Source organism: Aquarana catesbeiana, linkage group LG03, assembly GCF_042186555.1.
Source record: "Aquarana catesbeiana isolate 2022-GZ linkage group LG03, ASM4218655v1, whole genome shotgun sequence".
Classification (NCBI taxonomy): domain Eukaryota; kingdom Metazoa; phylum Chordata; class Amphibia; order Anura; family Ranidae; genus Aquarana; species Aquarana catesbeiana.
The window spans coordinates 678668880-678692401 of record NC_133326.1 but is presented as its reverse complement, the minus strand read 5'-3'; the positions used below and the strand labels follow the sequence as shown (position 1 = coordinate 678692401).

The 23522-nt window shown below is 46.9% G+C and overlaps 1 protein-coding gene across 2 annotated transcripts in view; it reads right to left on the bottom strand.

The window, feature by feature from the left end:
* LOC141133510 (uncharacterized) overlaps positions 1 to 19973 on the bottom strand; it is an 84967-nt gene extending 64994 nt beyond the window's left edge. Inside the window, exon 1 of one of the 2 annotated variants that reach the window (XM_073622932.1) lies at positions 19855 to 19973. In XM_073622932.1, coding sequence (XP_073479033.1) covers positions 19855 to 19891 — 37 coding nt within the window. In that variant the 5' untranslated portion in view covers positions 19892 to 19973. The remainder of the gene's footprint in view (positions 1 to 19854) is intronic. The other variant, XM_073622933.1, reaches the window with a different exon arrangement.
* Positions 19974 to 23522: the final 3549 nt, after the last annotated feature.

Below are 23522 nucleotides of genomic sequence, written 5' to 3'. Positions count from 1 at the left end.
TACAGAAGAGGTCTACTGCTAAAATCAATTCCCTTGATCTGACCTTCGCGGTGATACCTCACATGCATGGTGCAATTGCTTCTACATTTGACGCCAGACCGACGCTTGCGTTCGCCTTTGCGCGAGAGCAGGGGGGGACAGGGGTGCTTTTTTTTTTTTTTTTCTTTATTATTTTTTTTGCTTTTTTATCTTATTTTTAAACTGTTCCTTTCATTTTTTTTTAATCATTTTTATTGTTATCTCAGGGAATGTAAATATCCCCTATGAGAGCAATAGGATCTGGCCACACCAAGATCGGTGCGATAAAATGCTTTCCCAATTTCCCAATGGCGCTGTTTACATCCGGCGAAATCTAAGTCATGAAATGCTTGTAGCTTCCTGTTTCTTAGGCCATAGAGATGATTGTAGCCATTCTGATCTCTGATCAGCTCTATGGTCAGCTGGAGGAATCACCGGCTGTATTCTCAGGTTCCTTGTTGGGACAGGAGAGCCAGAGAAAACCATGGAAGACGGTGGGAGGGGAAACATTCCCTCCCACTGCTTGTAAAAGCAGTCTAGAGGCTAATTAGCTGCTAGGATTGCTTTTACATGAAAGCCGACCGCTGGCTGAAAAGAATGATACCAAGATGATACCTAAGCCTGCGGGCATCATTCTGGTATAACCACTCAAAGTCCAGCAACATACCAATACGTTGCTGGTCCTTGTTAGGCATATATTGTAATCTTTTTTTTCATGCAGCCTGTGGGCTGCATGAAAAAAATAGATTGATTGGTGGGTATGCCCACCATTAGAATACCTCCCTTCATCCACCCACTTCTAATGATGGGCATACATGCACCATTTATATATGCTGAAGCATGGGGGCATCCGCCCCAAAAGTTAGGAGCAAATCGCTCCTCCGCCCCTGCTGCCCCCATGCTTTGGCATATATGCTCTTTTTTTTAACTGCGGTGGTGAAATCACCTCCTACAGCGCTGGAGTCACGGCTTTATGTATCGCGGGAGCAAACGCTGTTGCTGTCAAGATATATAAATCCGCGCTGCAACTGAATGGCGTATCTGCTAAGAAAATGATGGTTAACAATAAAAAAAATAACATTACAGTATAACAGTAAGACTTACCATACCTGCAAAGCAAATACAAAAAAAACATAGTAAAAAATAAAACATTTTTTAACGCAACCTGTGCCAAAGCTGCTGTCTACAGGTTTGTATTCTGAGCCTGAATCTGACAGATGAGTGACTTCCTCTTCACTATCTGTCATGCTCAGAAACGTGTAGGCCTCTTCACTAGTGTACCTTCGATTTGCCATTTTGGGCTCTAAATTTAGGGGTACACTAGTGAGACTCACAGGTAAAAAAGCTCCTGACTGTTAGCGACTGTATCAAAACGCTACCAAAAACTGTTAGCGATCGCAGGGATCAGGCCTGACTCTGAAAACGCTGCAGTTATGTTTTTAGTGTTTTGTAAGTGACAGTGATCGATCGATACTGCACTTGGGTGGGCTGGGCTGGGCTGGGTGGAGGGGCAAAACGCAGGTGCTAGCAGGTATCTGGGCTGATCCTGCTAACACTGCATTTTTGGGAACCCTAAACTGCTGGGGATGCTAGTATAGATCTGATCGGATCAGATATTGATCCGTTCAGATACTATACCACTAAGGGAGGTGTATGCTGGGTGCGTGGGTGTTAGCGGTACTGGCGCTAACCTGACGCTGCCTGGGACGATGCAGACCCTATCTGACCCTCAAACCTAACATATATCACCCGCCGGGCGATTAGGGGGTTAAACCTTTATTAGGTAATAAACGGCGGGTGCCCTGACACTATAAAAAACTAACTAACCAGCGTCACCCGTAACAGTTATACGGTGATCAAGGTTAAGTAGGGGGCAATCAGGGGGTTAAAACCTTTACTAGGTAGTATATGAGGGTCCCTGATGCTATAAACACCTGACGGCGAACCTAAATACCTGCCTAACTAGCGTCACCTGTGACACTAATACAGCGATCAGATAAACGATTGCTTAGTGACACTGGTGACAGGGGGTGATCAAGGGGTTAAAACTTTATTAGGGGGGGGTTAGGGGGTACCCTAGACCTAAAGGGGCCTACCACTAACTGCCCTACCACTTATAACTGTCACAAAATGACACCAATGCAATAATCAGAAAAAAAAAAACTGCTATTGGTGTCACTGTGACAGGGAGTACAGGGGGGTGATCGGGGGTGAAAAGTGTGCCTAGAGTGTTCTACTGTAAGTGTAGTGTTGTGCAGACTTACTTGATGACTTCTCTCCTCGGAAGCCGGGACAAAAAGGCTTCACGAGGAGCGATGACATCACTTCCTCTGCCGCTATTTACATTACAGGAGCAGAGGAAGTTTCTCATTCGCCAGGAGCGATCGTGAGGCCATGGCCATGAATCAGTGGCCTCCCCCTCACCTCGGATCGCTCCTGACGGTAATCCAACCGCCGCAGGCACCAGGGGGGGGGAGGGTGGTCCGATCAGACCTTCCTACAAAGTCCCCTGATGACAAGGCCCCCGGGTCTATTCCGTCAAGTTTGAGTAGGAATGTTGGAACGACCACGATACCCCTCTACAGATGGGCACCATAGATTCTCTTGAATGTGCTGCCTATGAGGCTTCAACCGCTCTAGTAGAGTGCTCCGCCGCTGCTGACAGAGGCTTGTGACCCCTAGTCCTATATGCACAACCAAGCCTGCTAGGATCCAGGCAGTAACCTCTTTCCCTTGATGATTCCCAGCTGGAATGACAAAAGGTTTATTTAGATGATCTGAAAGGGACAATTGTGGACAGATACTACTTTAAAGTTCTGAAAATGAACAGTACGTGTGACTTTCCTGTGTGGTCTGGAAAGTTAGGCAATGTCCAGCTGTCTGTTAAATAGCAGGCTTTTGCTATGTTTGATGCAGGATGATCTACAAGACCCAACTCTACTCTTTCTGGAAAGAAAGTAATATATATATATATATATATATATATACAGTGGGGCAAAAAAGTCAGCCACCAATTGTGCAAGTTCTCCCACTTAAAAAGATGAGAGAGGCCTGTAATTGGCATCATAGGTATACCTCAACTATGAGAGACAAAATGTGGAAACAAATCCAGACAATCACATTGTCTGATTTTTTTAAAGAATTGATTTGCAAATTATGGTGGAAAATAAGTATTTGGTCACCTACAAACAAGCAAGATTTCTGGCTCTCACAGACCTGTATCTTCTTCTTTAGGAGGCTCCTCTGTCCTCCACTCATTACCTGTATTAATGGCACCTGATTGAACTTGTTATCAGTATAAAAGACACCTGTCCACAACCTCAAACAGTCACACTCCAAACTCCACTATGGTGAAGACCAAAGAGCTGTTGAAGGACACTAGAAACAAAATTGTAAATCTGCACCAGGCTGGGAAGAATCTGCAATAGGCAAGCAGCTTGGTGTGAAGAAATCAACTGTGGGAGCAATAATTAGAAAATGGAAGACATACAAGACCACTGATAATCTCCCTCGATCTGGGGCTCCACGCAAGATCTCACCCTGTGGGGTCAAAATGATCCCAAGAACGGTAAGCAAAAATCCCAGAACCATGCAGGGGGACCTAGTGAATGACCTGCAGAGAGCTGGGACCAACATAACAAAGGCTACCATCAGTAACACACTACGCCGCCAGGGACTCAGATCCTGCAGTGCCAGACGTGTCCCCCTGCTTAAGCCAGTACATGTCCGGGCCCGACTGAGGTTTGCTACAGAGCATTTGGATGATCCAGAAGAGGATTGGGAGAATGTCATATGGTCAGATGAAACCAAAGTAGAACTGTTTGGTAGAAACACAACTCGTCATGTTTGGAGGAGAGAGAATGCTGAGTTGCAGCCAAAGAACACCATACCTACTGTGAAGCATGGGGGTGGCAACATCATGTTTTGGGGCTGTTTCTCTGCAAAGGGAACAGGACAACTGATCCGTGTACATGAAAGAATGAATGGGGCCATGTATCGTGAGATTTTGAGTGCAAACCTCCTCCCATCTGCAAGGGCATTGAAGTGGCTGGGTCTTTCAGCATGACAATGATCCCAAACACAACGCCCGGGCAACGAAGGAGTGGCTTCGTAAGAAGCATTTCAAGGTACTGGAGTGGCCTAGCCAGTCTCCAGATCTCAACCCCATAGAAAACCTTTGGAGGGAGTTGAAAGTCCGTGTTGCCCAGCGACAGCCCCAAAACATCACTGCTCTAGAGGAGATCTGCATGGAGGAATGGGCCAACATACCAGCAGCAATGTGTGACAACCTTGTAAAGACTTACAGAAAACGTTTGACCTCTGTCATTGCCAACAAAGGATATACAACAAAGTATTGAGATGAACTTTTGATATTGATCAAATACTTATTTTCCACCATAATTTGCAAATAAATTCTTTCAAAAATCAGACAATGTGTTTGTCTGGATTTGTTTCCACATTTTGTCTCTCATAGTTGAGGTATACCTATGATGACAATTACAGGCCTCTCTCATCTTTTTAAGTCGGAGAACTTGCACAATTAGTGGCTGACTAAATACTTTTTTTGCCCCACTGTGTGTCTATGTACATATATATATACACACACGCACATATATACATATTGTGGCAGAGCAAGGCTCTGTCACTATGAAAATGGGGTTAAAGTGGACACAGAGTCTGCATATTGTCTGAGTGCAGAGCTACAGAGTGTAGGTTTGAGGTGGAGAGAACTGCTCTGGCAGTTTTCTCCAGGTTTTGCTAGTTCCTTATGGGGCTCTGTAGTTTGGAGATCCTTCAGAGTCTTGGGTGGGACGGGATCTCCAACCCTGTGTCCGGGTCTTGTGGACAGCCAGCAGGGTGTGTGCCCAGGTGCACACAGCCCATATAACGAGGGACTGGTGAGAGCAGAAAGGGTGGAGGAAGGTGAAGTTGGAGCAGTGGCTGCTAGTAAGTGTCTCTGTGTGAGAATAGATGCTGTGTGCGTTGAAGGGCTTCAAAGCTGTGTGCGTCCAAGGAGCCAGATGCTGTGTGCGTTGAAGGGCTTCAAAGCTGTGTGTGTCCAAGGAGCCAGATGCTGTGTGCGTTGAAGGGCTTCAAAGCTGTGTGCATCCAAGGAGCCAGAAGCTGCGTGCGTTGAAGCTCTTGAAACTGTGTGTGACCAAGGAGCCTAAGACTGTGTGCATCCAAGCAGCTTGTTTGAGGGGCCTGTTCCCTATAGCAGCATTACTCCTGAAGAGTAGCCAGGTGGGCTAGCATTTTCATTTGGATTTTGTGTGTTTAATTGAAGCTTGGACCCCTGCGTGGGATTCCTGGATGGACTTTTGTTGTTTTTTCCTTTAATAAACGTGGGCTACCAGGCCCTTAACTATAAATGCCTCTCTGATGTGGACTCACTGCACTAAAACGCATCTATCCACTTGAGCTGAACAATCCCCAATGTCACAAGTGGTGGCGAATGCGGGCATGTAGACGGTTGAATCTAGGTCCTTGCTCCATGGTGAGTCGCATCAGGAACTACTGCTAGCTGTGTGTGGCAGCCAGGCGAACAGCATTGCACAGAAGTTTGATGGACTGTGTTGCATGCAGGTTGTGTACCTGTGAAAGGAGAATCGCATATTTTTTCTCTCCGTGTTGCATGCAGGTTGTGTACCTGTGAAAGGAGAATCACATATTTTTTTTCTCTCTGCTGTGAAGTGTGTTGCAAGTTGCTGTGTGTAAGACAGCAAGCATGGGGCGTTCAAAACAGAAAAAGGAAGCAATCCTTGCTGAAGCAAGGGAAAGGGTTCTATGGCTAGAGGGTATTTCACCACATGCCCCAGCCACGCCAGAGAATTTTTCCAAGTGTGAAATTTCTGTGACCTGGGGTAAATTAATCATGTCATCCCCAGTTAAAAAGGAAGTGAAAGAAGTTTCCCCTGGCAACAGGAAGCCAGGTGGACAACAGCGTGTGAAAAAGAGGAATATGGTCATCTGTGGAAGCAATGTCCAGGCCAACAGGGATGTCGGGGGTCCAAGGAGTCTGTCTGCTGATGGTCATGACCAGTGGTATCCCTTGGCAACAGAGAGCCAGTCATCAAGGAGATTCCAAGAAAGTAAAGTTCAGCTTCCAGTACCGTGCTTGGAATGTGGTCAAGTGGGGCATGGAATTTTTACTTGCCCAAGGTTCTGGAACAACGCTGAAGAGTCTGGAAAGGCTGCAGTGTCGTCCTGTGGCCACACAGAGGAAGTAGCTGGTATGGATGCAGCTGAGAGACAGCGCACTCAAGTGAAGGGTATGATGCCAGCCACTGAAAATGGTAAGACTGTTTCAGTTTGTGGGACTGAACCTAGTGACATGGGAGTGTGTCCAGCGGGGAGATCCGCAGTGCAAATGGACATAGACTTGCTGCAGCGTGCTACCCGGAGCAGTGGGGAGGCACATGGTGAAGCCCAGCTGACAGCAAGGTTAAAGACTCAAATGGACATGGGGACTATGCATGTGCCTGCTATAATCCAGCAGAGTGCTGGAGAGGTTAAACTAGGGGTGACCAAAACTGTTCTTGTGCCATGTTCCCTAGTGACAGGTGCTGCAGAGTTGCCCAGGGAAACTTCAGAGGAGCTCGCAGTGACGGAGCAGAGAGTTTCCCAGGTCAGCTATGGAGCTGCTCAAGGAGGAAAGAGTTCCCCTTTAAAGATAGAGGGTGATGTGAAGAGAGGCTCACAGGCTGTGGTTGGTAATAGACAATCCACAAAAGTAGCAGTTATGTCTATACGTAATGAAAATTCTGATGGTTATGCTGACAAATGTGTTACTGTTGGCAAATGTGATGGTATTGGTGATAATGACATTGAAAAATGTGTTCCCTTTAATGTCATGTCTGAAAATGTTGGAAATGTGTTCACTGCCAATGATGGGAGTAGGATATCTCCCGTGACAACCAGAAGCGCAGGCTTGTCCATGGAAGTCTCATGGGGTCTCCATGTGTTGGAGCCAGAGGTGTTCCAGGATGGCTGTGGTGCTACTCTGGTGAAACAAAGGAAGACTGAGTCACACAGTGAGAGTGTGCGGGCGCAGCCCCACAACCCTAAGTGTAACCCAGTTGTCAAGGGGTTAATTCAGCCTGCAAAAGCTGAAAGTGCAGAGCTGTGTGGGTCAGTAGCGCCCCCAGAGCAGGTAGGGCAAAAGCATGTATTACAGCCTGCCTTGTCAGATGATGTGTCCACCCAAAGGGATATGTATAGAAATGACACAGGTGATGTTTTGGCTAGTGAATCCCAGGTTCCTGTGGGGCCTTCTAGAGTAGGTGATGGAACCACAATAGACTGGGATAATTGGTATGAGAATGCAATCGCAATATTAAATAATGTGGTGGACATAACACCTGCTATGCCCAATGGAGGGATCGCAGATCGGCTGGTGCTCAAGGACACGTTTGTCCCTGCGAAGGTTAATGCCCTCCAGTCTGAAGGAACTGTTCAGGGTGCTGGCAAAGCAGATGTGTTGTCCACAGCCCCACAGCTCAAGTGTGAAGGTGACAATGTGACTTATAATGACCTGCAGTGGCTCACTGACACTGGTACAGAAGGGAAAAGTGTGAGACCTGTGTCTGACAGCGCTCCAGGGGAGCAACAGGCTGTGATGAGGGGTACCTCCAAGGAGTTGGAGGTCTCTTCAAATGTCTCAACCTCACAAGCTGCAGTGGATGAGCCCCTCCATGTCTTGGACAGGGAAAAAGACCTTAGAAAGGTCTGGTATTTAGACATTGGATGTTTAGAGATGACAAAAACCTTACTTGAAATGCTGGAGTTGGTAAAAATGCACTCACTGTACACTTGGGTGTCTCCACCACAGTCGGACCAGGTGGTGCTGCGTAGTACCCATGGGTGGAGCCAGGTGGTACAGGCTGTGCTGGGAAGCCTTGATCGAGAATGGTATTGGTGGGACCAATGCTTATTAACAGTGTGGCAGATAGTCTTGAGGTTCTCTGAGAGGGTGCTCCCAGTTACTGAGTGGTATGGAAGGTGCCCAGGAGAACTGTTGGAGACATCAAAGGTCTCTCCGGCTGGTGTAGTGACTATAAACATCTCTGCTGGTGTGGTCCGAGGTGCGGCTGAGCAGTGGTCAATAGAGGGCGTGGATACTGTTTCACCCGCTAAACCTCATGAGAAGGTAGGGCCCAAAATAGACGCAGCACTAGCAGAGATGCTTTCTATCACTCAGAAAGAGGTACAACTTAAAGTACCCGGAGACACTGTAAAGGAAAGTGCTAATGTTAATGTTGGTTGCTGCAACAATGTAATGTGTACATCAGAAAGGAGTAGTTTGTGCTTGGATCAGTGTCATTTGTTAGATCAGTTACCCATGGAGTGTTGGACAACAGGTGAGGTGAAGCTGTGCTATGGACCCGTGGGGTGTAATCACTTGCCTGTGTTTTGTCCCTCCTCAGGTCTGGTCCTAACAACAAGTACTGAGATAGATGGCACTGATTGTGTTCGACAGGATGTCATTGAAATGTATGATCTGCTAATGTTTGGTGCTGTTAAAAGTGACGTGGTTGCCGTGGGTAACCAGAGAGAGGTTTTTGAACCTGAAAGACCTGTGGTGAAAGATAAAACTGACGTCTGTAAGCTGAAAGGTAGGATCAGGGAAGGCAGAGTTCCCCCAAGAGAGGAGAGTATGCTCAGGAACCCCAAGAGAAGAGAGGGAAGGCAGAGTATACGGAATTATAGGACCCTGTTAAGATCCAAGGTGGGACGTACCTGGAAGCACACCCGAAAAAAGGGTTGGGCCTACGTGGCTAATGGCCAGCACAGAGGTGTCCCAACTGCTATGGTGGGTGCAGGTGTTTCTCCCTCCGGATCGAAACAAGAGGGGGGGGTATGTGGCAGAGCAAGGCTCTGTCACTATGAAAATGGGGTTAAAGTGGACACAGAGTCTGCATATTGTCTGAGTGCAGAGCTACAGAGTGTAGGTTTGAGGTGGAGAGAACTGCTCTGGCAGTTTTCTCCAGGTTTTGCTAGTTCCTTATGGGGCTCTGTAGTTTGGAGATCCTTCAGAGTCTTGGGTGGGACGGGATCTCCAACCCTGTGTCCGGGTCTTGTGGACAGCCAGCAGGGTGTGTGCCCAGGTGCACACAGCCCATATAACGAGGGACTGGTGAGAGCAGAAAGGGTGGAGGAAGGTGAAGTTGGAGCAGTGGCTGCTAGTAAGTGTCTCTGTGTGAGAATAGATGCTGTGTGCGTTGAAGGGCTTCAAAGCTGTGTGCGTCCAAGGAGCCAGATGCTGTGTGCGTTGAAGGGCTTCAAAGCTGTGTGCATCCAAGGAGCCAGAAGCTGCGTGCGTTGAAGCTCTTGAAACTGTGTGTGACCAAGGAGCCTAAGACTGTGTGCATCCAAGCAGCTTGTTTGAGGGGCCTGTTCCCTATAGCAGCATTACTCCTGAAGAGTAGCCAGGTGGGCTAGCATTTTCATTTGGATTTTGTGTGTTTAATTGAAGCTTGGACCCCTGCGTGGGATTCCTGGATGGACTTTTGTTGTTTTTTCCTTTAATAAACGTGGGCTACCAGGCCCTTAACTATAAATGCCTCTCTGATGTGGACTCACTGCACTAAAACGCATCTATCCACTTGAGCTGAACAATCCCCAATGTCACAATATATACACACACATAGATATACCGTATTTATCGGCGTATAACACGCGCCGGCGTATAACACGCACCCCAAGTTTAGGAGAGAATTTTAAGGAAAAAAAATTTTTAGGAGGGAAGTTTAAGGAAAAAAAAAACTTACATTAAAATGCCCATCAATGCAGCCTTATCTGTCCATCTGCAGCCTTTTCAGTGTCAGTGCAGCTTTGTCAGTGCAGCCTTGTCAGTGCAGCTTTGCCCCAGTGCAGCCTTGTCAGTGAAGCTTTGCCCCAGTGCAGCCTTGTCAGTGAAGCTTTGCCCCAGTGCAGCCTTGTCAGTGAAGCTTTGCCCCAGTGCAGCCTTGTCAGTGAAGCTTTGCCCCAGTGCAGCCTTGCCTCAGTGCAGCCTTGCCCCAGTGCAGCTTCGTTAGTGCAGGTCTGCCCCAGTCCAGCCATGTCAGTGCAGCTTTGTGCACTCGGTGTAGATTCAAAAAATGGCGCAGAGACTGCAGGGAGCCGAGATACACATACTCGAGTGTTCTCGGCTTTTTCCGGCGCCGCCGTCACGCCCAGTCCCGCCCCTGGACCTGTGTTATGTCCATCATAGGGCGGGACTGGGCGTGACTGTGAGCGGCGCCGAAAAAAGCCGAGAACACTCGGGTATGTGTATCTCGGCTCTTGTCGGATCCGAGATACACATGCCCGAGTGTTCTCGGCTTTTTTCAGCGCCGCTCACAGTCACGCCCAGTCCCGCCCTATGATGGACATAACACAGGTCCAGGGGCGGGACTGGGCGTGACGGCGGCACCGGAAAAAGCCGAGAACACTCGAGTATGTGTATCTCGGCTCCCTGCAGTCTCGGCGCCATTTTTGAATCTACCCACGGCTGTGTATGTCGGCGGCGACCGCGGCAATTGCCGCGATCGCTCCGATGACACAGAAATCGGCGGGGATCGGCCTATAACACGCACCCACGATTTTCCCCTGATTTTCAGGGGAAAAAAGTGCGTGTTATAGGCCGATAAATACGGTATATATATATATATATATATATATATATATATATATATATATATATATATATATATATACACATATATATACATACATACATACATACATACATACATACATACATACATACACACCTACACACATAAACTGCAGAGGGTCAGTCTGGGGCGGGTTAATTGAAGAGGACAGGAACTTCCCCTTCGGAGCTGCTTACTGTCAGCTGAGCTGAAGATGTCAGAGAGGAGTTGTGTGTTTGGAGATAGAGAGAGACACAGCAGCATGCTGTGTGAGAGGATCCATTGCTGGGGTGAGTAAAACAATATCAGAGACTGTAGCTCTGGCCAGAGCCGCGCACCTTGTCTATATATCAGCCTGTTGGCTAAAGAGACTGAACTTTTCCTATCTCTGCACCTGTGCGACAAGACAAGCCTGTCATTTCTTCTGTTTGTTTTGCTGAATAAAGCCATTTTTATTTACTGAACTGTCTGAACCGGCCTTTCACCCCTCTGATCCCCTACAATACATACATGTATTTACATACACCCACATACACATATATATATATATATATATATATATATATATATATATATATATATATATATATATATATATATATATATATATATATATATATATATATATATATATATATATATATATATATATACACATACATATGTATACCCACACATCCACATACATTTTTTTAGCCGCTATGATCATTCTTATGGTGTAGGAAATCGCCGGGTGAAAACGCAGATATCTGAATGATGCCTGTAGCTTCGGGCATCATTCAGATATACCACCACAAAGCCCAGGACGTCCTTGGACATCCAGCCGTCGGCAAGTGGTTAATACATTTTGACTTGATATACAAGTGATGTCTTGATATACAAGTAGCGTCATGTCACAACTGAGTATAAAAGAGAAGAGAGACGCCTCTAAGTGTAGCAATATGGTTACATTTAATAAAGATTGGGGATGAGCCGAACACCCCCCGGTTCGGTTCGCACCAGAACCTGCGAACGGACCGAAAGTTTGTGCGAACTTTAGAACCCTATTAAAGTCTATGGGACTTTTAAAGGCTAATATGCAAGTTATTGTCCTAAAAAGGGTTTGGGGACCCGGGTCCTGCCCCAGGGGACATGTATCAATGCAAAAATTTTTTTTAAAACAAAGTTTTTTCGGGAGCAGTGATTTTAATGATGCTTAAAGTGAAAAAAAAAGTGAAATATTCCTTCAAATATTGTACCTGGGGGGTGTCTATAGTATGCCTGTAAAGTGGCACGTGTTTCCCGTGCTTAGAACAGTCCCTGCACAAAATGATGTTTCTAAAGGAATAAAAGTCATTTAAAACTGCTTGCGGCTTTAATGTAATGTCAGGTCCCGGCAATATGGATGAAAATCAGTGAGACAAACGGCATGGGTACCCCCAGTCCATTACCAGGCCCTTTGGGTCTTGTATGGATATTAAGGGGAACCCCGCACCCAAATTAAAAAAAGGAAAGGCGTGGGGCCCCCAGGCCCTATATACTCTGAACAGCAGTATACAGGCGGTGCAAACAAGACAGGGACTGTAGGTTTGTTGTTAAGTAGAATCTGTTTGTAATTTTGAACTGGTACATTTTTAAAGTGTAGCACCAGCCAAAAAATCTATTTTTAAGCTTTTTGGAAAACATAGGGAAGGGTTATCACCCCTGTGACATTTGTTTTGCTGCCTGTGCACCTCTTCTGAAGATTTCACCTCACTTTCTGTCCCAATGACAAATGTTTTTTGAAAATTTGGGGGGGTTTGTGAAACAAGGATTGGTGATAAAGCATCAGTGAAGAGGAGACACATTTTTCCCATATTAACTCTTACAGGAGAGAATTTCCCTTCCTAGGGGTAGATTTCATCTCACTTCCTGTTGTCTCATTCTATTTGCAAGTAGGAGTCATTTGTAATTTGGATGTTTGAAAGTAGGAGCCTGCCCTATATACTCTGCAGAAATTGGGGCCTTAGGTGTTGGTGTTGCCACAACACTGTAAGTCCTCACAGTTACTCTTGGTGGGCACTGGAATGGGCCCTGCTGTGAAATATTATATCAAGAATTGTAATTACATGCACCTCTTGAACAGGGGCAGAAAAATTGGGCCTTTGGTGGTGGTGGTGTTGCCACAACACTGTAAGCCCTCACAGTTACTCCTGGTGGGTGCAGGAATGGGCCCTGCTGTGAAATATTAGATAAAAAATTGTAATTACATGTCCCTGTTGAACAGGGGCAGAAAAATTGGGCCTTAAGCACTGGTGCCACAACACTGAAACCCCTCACAGATGCTATAGTTGGAGCGCAGGAATGAGCCCTGCTGCAAAGTATTGCATCAAAAATTGTAATTATACGCCCCTGTTAAACAGGGGCTGAAAAATTGGGCCTTGGGCACTGGTGCTGGTGCCACAACACTGCAACCCCTCACAGATACTCTAGTTGGAGTGCAGAAATGAGCCCTGCTGCAAAGTAGTGCATCAAAAATTGTAATTACATGCCCCTGTGAAACAGGGGCTGAAAAATTGGGCCTTGGCCACTGGTGGCGGTGCCTAGAACCAAAAATGTTCTTACAAGCTATCAGCATGAAAATTGAGGAGGAAGAGAATTGTGACTCAGCATAACAGGATAGTCACTCAGCATCAGCATATGCAGTCTTGAAGGGATCTCACATTAAAAAAAACCCAGAGGAAAAAACCCAGTAACCCAGAGGATTTTCGGTGGGAAAGGTGTCCAAGTCTGATCTTGCCCCTAGGTAATCCTGCACCTTGGGGCTGCGGACTAAAAAATTGTCTGAACGCATCGGTCAGACGGCCACCTTCTCCAACCGCTCCTTCTGTGACTGACCGAAGCCTCAGCAACACGTTGTCCAGGAGGACCAGGAAATTGTAACCTCCCAGGCTCTGGAAACTCGTTGCACAAACCTTTCTGCAAGGCCTCCTGAAAATGTTTCATCCTCTGCGACGGCAAGATAAGGTCCGCAACCTTACCCTTGTAACCTGGATCAAGGAGGGTTGCCAGCCAGTAATCATCCCTCCCCTTGATACCACGAATACGAGGATCCTTCCACAGGCTTTGCAGGATCAGGGAGGCCGCGTAGGTTTGAGGCATTCGGTCCAGAGTCCTCTGGGTCACTAAGGACGACATGATCCACAGCCACCTCCTCCCAGCCACATACAAGTCCATGGGTTTCTTTGGACTGTAAATGATCCCTTAAAGACTGCTGCTGATGCTGAGTGCCAGGCTCGACCTCCATGCTGACACAATCCTCCTCCTCCGTGATCAGAACACTGAATAAAGGGGGCCTTGCGAGGTAAGTAAGTCCTCCTCTTCCTCCCTCTGTTCTGCCTCAAGTGCCCTGTCTATTATTCCACGCAGCGTGTGCTCCAACAGGTAGACAAGAGGGACAGTGTCACTGATGCATGCACTGTCACTGCTCACCATCCTCCTGGCCTCCTCAAATGGTGACAGGACAGTGCATGCATCCCTGATCATAGCCCACTGGCGTGGGGAAAAAAAGAAAGGTCCCCTGTCCTGGTGCCATAGTCACATAGGTACTCATTGAAGGCCCTCTGCTGCGTGTGCAGCCGCTGCAGCATGGCCAACGTTGAGTTCCACCTGGTGGGCATGTCACAGATTAGGCGGTTCTTGGGCAGGTTAAATTCCATTTGGAGGTCAGCCAGCCGAGCACTGGCATTATATGACCTGCAGAAATGCACACAGACTTTCCTGGCCTGCCTAAGGACATCCTGTAAGCCCGGGTACCTGCCCAAGAACCGCTGCACCACCAAGTTAAGGACGTGAGCCAAATGGGGCACATGGGTCAGTTGTCCCTGTCGGAGGGTGGAGAGGAGGTTGGTGCCATTGTCACAAACCACCATACCTTGCTCAAGCTAGCGTGGCGTCAACCACCTCTGAACCTGCCCCTGCAGAGCTGACAGAATCTTTGCCCCAGTGTGGCTCCTGTCCCCCAAGCACACCAGCTCAAGCCCCGCATGGCAACTTTTTGAATGCGTGCCTGTGTAGCCCCTTGAACGCTTACAGAGTACCACTGGTTTCGCGGACAAATCAGCGCAGGAAGAGGCCACGGATGAAGAAGAAGAGGAGGGGGTGGAGGAGAGAGGTGTGGCAGAATCACCACTAGTAGAATTTTGGAGGCGTGGTGGTGGAACAACCTCCAACACTACTACACCCTGTCTTGCATCCTTCCCAGCTGCCAGAAGAGTCACCCAGTGCGCGGTGAAAGATAGGTAACGTCCCTGTCCATGCCTGCTGGACCATGAGTAAGCGGTAATATGCACCTTACCGCTGGCCGCCCTGTCCAGCAAGGCCAAGACATTGCCTTCCACATGCCGGTAGAGAGCCGGAATCGCCTCCCGTGAGAAAAAGTGGTGTTTGGGAACCTGCCACTGAGGAACCGCACATTCCATAAACTCACGAAGGGGGCAGAGTCTACCAACTGAAAAGGCAGCAGTTGAAGTGCTAGCAATTTAGCCAAGCTAGCATTCAACCGCTGGGCATGTGGATGGCTTGGAGCGAACTTCTTTCGATGGTGCAGCAGCTGGGGCAGGGAAATTTGCCTGGTACAATCTGACGTCAGTGTACCGATAGCAGATTGCCCGCAAGTACTTGGCTGTGACACACCTAATTCTACACCTTTATTCCTCTCAGTGCAGGTTTCAGAGAGGACTGAAGGTATAGTGGGGTTGGAGATCCAAGCTGATGAGGAGCAAGGAGAGGTCCGCTTTGTTCTTTGGTGTGGGTCTTTTAGGTACGCTTGCCAATGAACTGCATGACAGGTCGACATATGTCTGGTCAAGCATGTGGTGCCCAAGCGGGTGATGTTTTGGCCACGCGAGATACGCTTGAGACATATGTTGCAAATAGCAGCGGTGGGATCTGATGCACTCATCTCAAAAAAGGCCCACACCAAAGAAATTTTGGAATAACGCGCAGAGACAGCAGCACCCTGCACATGCGGAGCGATGCAGTCGGTGTGCTGCCCTTAAGATAGCCCCTGGAAGGCATCCTACCTCGGAGTCAGTGACCTCATCATCCCCTCCCTCCTCATCACTAGAGCAAAGCTGGCACAATGCTGCAGCTGGAGGAACATGACTCCCAGATTGCTGTCCTTCTTGGGCACCCCCTCTCTGGGCTCACGTTACTGCCTTCCTCTAGCTGGGTACCATCATCGGAGCCTTCAAAACACTGGGCATCCTCCTGGAGCATGTACCCAACACTGTGGTCAAACAGTTCGGGTGACTCCTCAGGAGGACATGGTGGGGCTAGCAGAGTAGTGACTGATGCCATTGAGCCGAGGGAAGAGGCCGCGTTGGCAGCTGCTTTGCCAGACAAAGTACCCTGAGCCTGGATGAGAGAGGATGAGGAGGATGAGGACGGCTTGATCATCCACTCTACCAAGTGTTCTGCATGTTGCGGCTCAACACGGCCAGCTGCCGAAAAAAAAGCACAAGCGTGTCCCACGGCCACGTGCTGATGAGGATGCACCGTCTCCACGACCAACACTGTTGCCTCATAGACACAGAGCCTGCTTGCCCTCTTTTATTGGCTTTTGACTGTCTGCCTCTCCTTGTTAGTCTTCCAGACATACTAATGGCCTGCAGTGAGATATAGCTGCACAAAGCTGGGATGTATATATACACTGATTATACTGCAGCTAGCAGAATCAACTGCCTGCCTGTGGTATTAATAGGATCAGAACACCAGCAATTGTCATCAGGTAGCTATAGGTGCACACTGTGCAGAGGACACAGTACACTAACTGAAAACACTGCAGCTGCCTGCGGTACTAATAGGATCAGAAGAACACCACCAATTGTCTTCAGGTAGCTTTAGGTGCACACTGTGCAGAGGACACAGTACACTAACTGTAAATACTGTAGCTGCCTGCCTGTGGTATTAATAGGATCAGAACAACAGCAATTGTCTTCAGATAGCTTTAGGTGCACACTGTGCAGAGGAGGCAGTACAGTAAGTGTAAATGCTGCAGCTGCCTGCCTGTGGTACTAATAGGATCAGAAGAACACCACCAATTTTCTTCAGGTAGCTTTAGGTGCACACTGTGCAGAGGACACAGTACACTAACTATAAATACTGTAGCTGCCTGTGGTATTAATAGGATCAGAACAACAGCAATTGTCTTCAGGTAGCTTTAGGTGCACACTGTGCAGAGGACGCAGTACACTAACTGTAAATACTGCAGCTGCCTGCCTGTGGTACTAATAGGATCAGAAGAACACCACCAATTTCCTTCAGGTAGCTTTAGGTGCACACTGTGCAGAGGACACAGTACACTAACTGTAAATACTGCAGCTGCTTGCGGGACTAATAGGATCAGAAGAACACCACCAATTTTCTTCCGGTAGCTTTAGGTGCACACTGTGCAGAAGACGCACTACACTAACTGTAAATACTGCAGCTGCCTGCGGTACTAATAGGATCAGAAGAACACCACCAATTTTCTTCAGGTAGCTTTAGGTGCACACTGTGCAGAGGATGCACTACACTAACTGTAAATACTGCTGCTGCCTGCAGTACTAATAGGATCAGAAGAACACCACCAATTTTCTTCAGGTAGCTTTAGGTGCACACTGTGCAGAGGACGCACTACACTAACTGTAAATACTGTAGCTAATAGGACTAATAGGATCAGAAGAACACCAGCAATTGTCTTCAGGTAGCTGTAAATACTGTAAAAACGCCTGCCTGTCAGTAAGAAGAGAATAACAGGAACGGATCTAGCTAAACTGAATACAGTATATATATATATATATGTATATGTATATTTATACATATATATATATATATATATACAACACCTAGGATGCATATATATACACAATACACTGTAAGTGCAGCTAACTGACTCGCCTGCCTACTCTAACTTAAATCAAATGACACTGTCTCTCTGTCTATCTCTCCACCGCCGCCGCAACACACTACACAAGGCCGCCACGCAGGCGGCCTTGTATAGTGTGGGGCGTGTACTAAACCCCCTGAGCCATAATTGGCCAAAGCCACCCTGGTTTTGGCCAATTACGGCTCTCTGTACAGATGGCGCTGTGATTGGCCAAGCATGCGGGTCACAGTGCATGCTTGGCCAATCATTATCCAGCCACGCACTGCGATGCCGCAGTGAATTATGGGCTGTGACGCGCCACTCGAATTTGGTGCGAACGGCCCATAACGTTCGAAATTCGACGAACGGTCGAACACGCGATGTTCGATTCGAGCATGGGTTCGACTCGAACTCAACGCTCATCCCTAATGAAGAAACAACATTTAGCAACTCACATGGATGGTGATTAAAACAGGCACATCTACGTATGCAGGCATCCGGGGTTAAGCTGTCCACATAGACCATCTTCTGCACCGTCATTGATGCCATCCCTTCCACTCTGCGCTCCACAGGTTACACAAGCCTCTCTTTCAGATCGCTCTACTGCAGGGTAGTCTTCCCAGTCATGATTGCAGACTGACAGCTGTGAAAGTCGGCCGTGCGTGGGATGGTCTATGTAGACAGCTTTACCCCGAATGCCTGTATACTTAGATGTGCCTCTTTTAATCATCAACCATGTGAGTTGCTAAATGTTGTACCTTCATTAAATGTAACCATATTGTACACTTATAGGGCGTACACACGGTCGGACTTTGTTCGGACATTCCGACAACAAAATCCTAGGATTTTTTCCGACGGATGTTGGCTCAAACTTGTCTTGCATACACACGGTCACACAAAGTTGTCGGAAAATCCGATCGTTTTAAACGCGGTGACGTAAAATACGTACGTCGGGACTATAAACGGGGAAGTGGCCAATAGCTTTCATCTTTTTATTTATTCTGAGCATGCGTGGCACTTTGTCCGTCGGATTTGTGTACACACGATCGGAATTTCCGACAACGGATTTTGTTATCGGAAAATTTTATCTCCTGCTCTCCAACTTTGTGTGTCGGAAAATCCGATGGAAAATGTCCGATGGAGCCCACACACGGTCGGAATTTCCGACAACACGCTCCGATCGGACATTTTCCATCGGAAAATCCGACCGTGTGTACGGGGCATTAGAGGGGCCTCTCTTCTCTTTTATACTCGAGCTCCTGATGGATTTAGCTTCTAATCCCCTTGTGGAGGCTTCCATTTGTGAATGGACATTTTATGGTTACACAATCTGTCACATTGCTATAATCTTTTTATAATATAAACTGTTGGACTTATGAATAAATGGTCGTGGAACGAATCATCTGAGTTTCCATTATTTCTTATGGGGAAATTCGCTTTGGATTACAAGCATGTTTCCGGAAAAAATTATGCTCACAATCCAAGGTTTTACTGTACTCAGTTTGGGGTTCACCAGACATCATTATCATCATATCAAGTTCTTCCTTTTCTATAGTGACCAGGCTTCCCAAATTTAGCTGTGGCATTGTCACTTTTTCTGCTCCCTCCTGAGTTGGACTACAAGCAGTCATAATAAAGCACAGTGTACTGGCATGTTCCACTGCAGCCATTTCAGAAAACTGTGAGCACATGTATGTCTAAGGCTGCTTTCACACTGGGGCGCCCGGCCATTAGCGCTAAAGCGCCATTCGTTTTGGCCCGCTAGCGGGACGGTGTTTGACAAAAAGAGAAAAAACTGGTAAAAACTAACGTTTTACATCCTTCCCAGCAATGACTGACCCCCCAGCAACATAAGACTTACCCCAGCAACAATAGATCCCCCACGAGCAACAGAAGAACTCCTCAGCAATAATAGACCCCCTTCCTTTGCAAAAATAGATTCCCTCCAGCAACAATAGATTCCCCAGCAGCCAGCATCAGTAGACCCTCCAGCACCCTCCAGCACCCCCCAGCACCTCTTGCCATTACATACATTCAGTTCTGGAGGTGCCAGAACTGTGTTCCCCCCACGTTCCTGCTGAAAAAAAGCCCTGGTAAAACTCTGTCTACGCAATATTATTCTTTAATAAATGAACCTTTTTGAGGCTGTATTGCACTTCTTGCAGCTCACACTTCTAGAAAGATGAGAAATTTGCAAAGACTGTTCACAACTTATTATTTGCTGCAAACCCAGAATTCTGCCAATATCGATCCCTCTGGTGTTCAGACTGACTGCACACTTGCTAGTAATAATAAGTTCCATAGTTCAATGTAGCTAATTTTATCACTTACCTAGAAAGGACAGACTGATAATGATGAAGAGTCTCATCTCTCCTTTCAGGGTGCGGTAGCTGGATGGCAGAGGATGTGTTGTCACTGCTGTATGGTCTGAATGTGTTTAAGTTTATAGGAAGAGGAAGTGAAGAAATAGCGAACATTTTTAAAGATTTAGATGTAATGTTTAATGGGAGATGATAATATACAGCCATGATGTAAGGGAGCCATGAGAAACTAGATAAACCTAAATGTAACCATTCAGAAGTATAAAATTCATGCCAAACGTGTCCTTGGAAGGACAACTAGTTTATTTTTACTGTCCTGTAAAGGTTCTAAAGAAGGGGAAGCATATCCAAATAGCCAAACAGCTTACCAGTCCCTTTAAATATGGAGATTTCATTATTTCATTTTTTTCTTAATTTTTACTTGGGGATTCTGCCAGAAACACACTTCCTACCCTAGGGTGGCAACGCTTACCCACTGCAGCCTATGCTGCTTAATCCTGATTTGGGTAAAAACATCCCCTGGCTCCTCATATCTATTATCGGTATATAGGGACTTTTAGTCAGATAAAGGAAAACTTCAAACAAGCTCAATACCCTGGCTAGGTGACCCCCACAAATGAAGACTTTCCTCAATGGGCACCCAACATTAGCTCAAACCACAGGAGTACAGGAAGAAGCTCCAGACCAAAAGCAGATGAAAGAGTCCATAAAAGAATCCTATAAAAACAGCCAACACACTTTTTTGGGGCAAAGCTACTCCTCCTTCATTAGGGCTCGACATAAGATACAACTTGGATGGACGCAGAGAAAACAGTGATTTTGCAGATCTATATTATAACCAATATTGGTCTCTCCACATGCAGGAACACGGAGGAACGACTTGACAGCAGTTGATGAGCAGCATACCTCATTGACACCTTACACATCTAATCTTCTGTATATTGCTTTCAGTAGGTTGGAAATAGCCCCCGCTTTAATAATGAGCTTGAAGTGGACTTGTGTTTTGCCCATCCATGACTTGCCCCCTCTCCATTTGTACATACTAATACTCCCTTCAGCACCAGGGCAGGACTGACCTGCCGGGATACCAGGTAATTTCCCGGTAGGCCGTCTGCCCTGGGGCCGCTTTGAGCTGCAGCAGCGCCCAGGTCCGATCCAAGTGCCTCCTCTCCTCTCCCTCCCTCCGCTTTTGTAATCACACACAGCGGTATGTATCTCCCGCTGTATCATGGAGCTGGGGTCTGAACTGGTTCAATTGAATCAGTGTTCCGGCTTTGTTACAGTAAGTGATTGGCCGCCGAACAGTTCAGACACCAGCTCCATGATACAGCAGGAGGTACATACCGCTGTGTGTAATCAAGGCACTGCAAGGCTGCAGATGAGCACAGATAAGGCTGCATTGTTGGCACAGTGAGGCTGCTTAGATGGGCACAGTGAGGCTGCAGATGGGCATAGTGAGGCTGCAGATGGGCACAGAGGCTGTATATGGGCACAGTGAGACTGCTTAGATGGGCACAGTGAGGCTGCTTTGATGGGCACAATGAGGCTGCTTAGATGGGCACAGGGAGGCTGCAGATGGGCACAGGGAGGCTGCATTGCTGGGCACTGGTCAGGCTGCATTGCTGGGCACTGGTCAGGCTGCATAGATGGGCACTGGGGAGGCTGCATTGATGGGCACTGGGGAGTCTGCATTGATCATGTCCGCAGTCTGACCATCTCCTGTATCATGTCCGCAGTCTCTGACCATCTCCTGTATCATGTCTGCAGTCTCTGACCATCTCCTGTATCATGTCCGCAGTCTGACCATTTCCTGTATCATGTCTGCAGTCTCTGGCCATCTCCTGTATCATGTCCTCAGTCTGACCATCTCTTGTATCATGTCCGCAGTCTCTGACCATCTCCTGTATCATGTCTGCAGTCTCTGACCATCTCCTGTGTCATGTCTGCAGTCTCTGACCATCTCCTGTATTATGTCTGCAGTCTCTGACCATCTCTTGTATCATGTCCGCAGTCTCTGACCATCTCTTGTATTATGTCTACAGTCTCTGACCATCTCTTGTATCATGTCTACAGTCTCTGACCATCTCTTGTATCATGTCCGCAGTCTCTGACCATCTCTTGTATCATGTCTGCAGTCTCTGACCATCTCTTGTATCATGTCTGCAGTCTCTGACCATCTCTTGTATCATGTCTGCAGTCTCTGACCATCTCTTGTATCATGTCCGCAGTCTCTGACTATCTCTTGTATCATGTCCGCAGTCTCTGACCATCTCTTGTATCATGTCCGCAGTCTCTGACCATCTCTTGTATCATGTCTGCAGTCTCTGACCATCTCTTGTATCATGTCTGCAGTCTCTGACCATCTCTTGTATCATGTCTGCAGTCTCTGACCATCTCTTGTATCATGTCCGCAGTCTCTGACTATCTCTTGTATCATGTCCGCAGTCTCTGACCATCTCTTGTATCATGTCCGCAGTCTCTGACCATCTCTTGTATCATGTTCCAAGTCTCTAACAATCTCTTGTATCATGTCTGCAGTCTCTGACCATCTCCTGTATCATGTCTGCAGTCTCTGACCCATCTCCTGTATCATGTCTGCAGTCTGAGGTGGTTGTAATATGTTGTAATGTTCACCGATTTATGTGGGACATTGTTGTGTGTATGTACACATGCAGTCAATATTGACCAGGCCAGAATTCAATTGACTGGTTGATTTGTCCAACTGAATTTTAACATATCAAGGGGACAGCTGAAGACTCTTTGATGTGTTGATCTTATGCAAGTCTACCTAGGTGTGTGAGGTGAGGTATGGTCTGGAAACCTAATTGAACATTTCAAAGGGTACATTGTTTAAAGGACCATAGTAGAAGTATTTATTGATGGTAATTAGACTTGACGGGTAACAATAAGATCAAAGAGTCTTATTATTATTATATTAATTGAATATTGGGTGTATAGATGTAGAGTGGGTATGATAATGAATTAGTAAGTACTCTTCCGCAGCAACCCAATTCTTCCAGAGAGATGCACTTTATTGACTTCCAACACAGAACAAAGTCCAAAGTCCACAGATGACAAAGAAATCCGACAGAGGAAATATAATTCAAAGTCCCATGTCTTAGGTCCGAGTGTGCATACACAGACAAGCCTCTCCCAAAACTAAATGCCAGCTTGAATGTCCTCCATGAAATACTAGTCCACTAGGAGGGAGTTTCTGCTAGGTCAACCCAAAATACTCTTTGATCTTATTGTTACCCGTCAAGTCTAATTACCATCAATAAATACTTCTACTATGGTCCTTTAAACAATGTACCCTTTGAAATGTTCAATTAGGTTTCCAGACCATACCTCACCTCACACACCTAGGTAGACTTGCATAAGATCAACACATCAAAGAGTCTTCAGCTGTCCCCTTGATATGTTAAAATTCAGTTGGACAAATCAACCAGTCAATTGAATTCTGGCCTGGTCAATATTGACTGCATGTGTACATACACACAACAATGTCCCACATAAATCGGTGAACATTACAACATATTACAACATGAGGGAGTCTGGAGAGGAGTCAAGAGTGGGAACACCGCCAGGATGGGAGTTATGGAAGTCAGGCGTGTGCAGGGCTGGACTGGGACAAAAATTTGGCCCTGGACTTCACCCAGAGCGGCCCACTTTAATTTT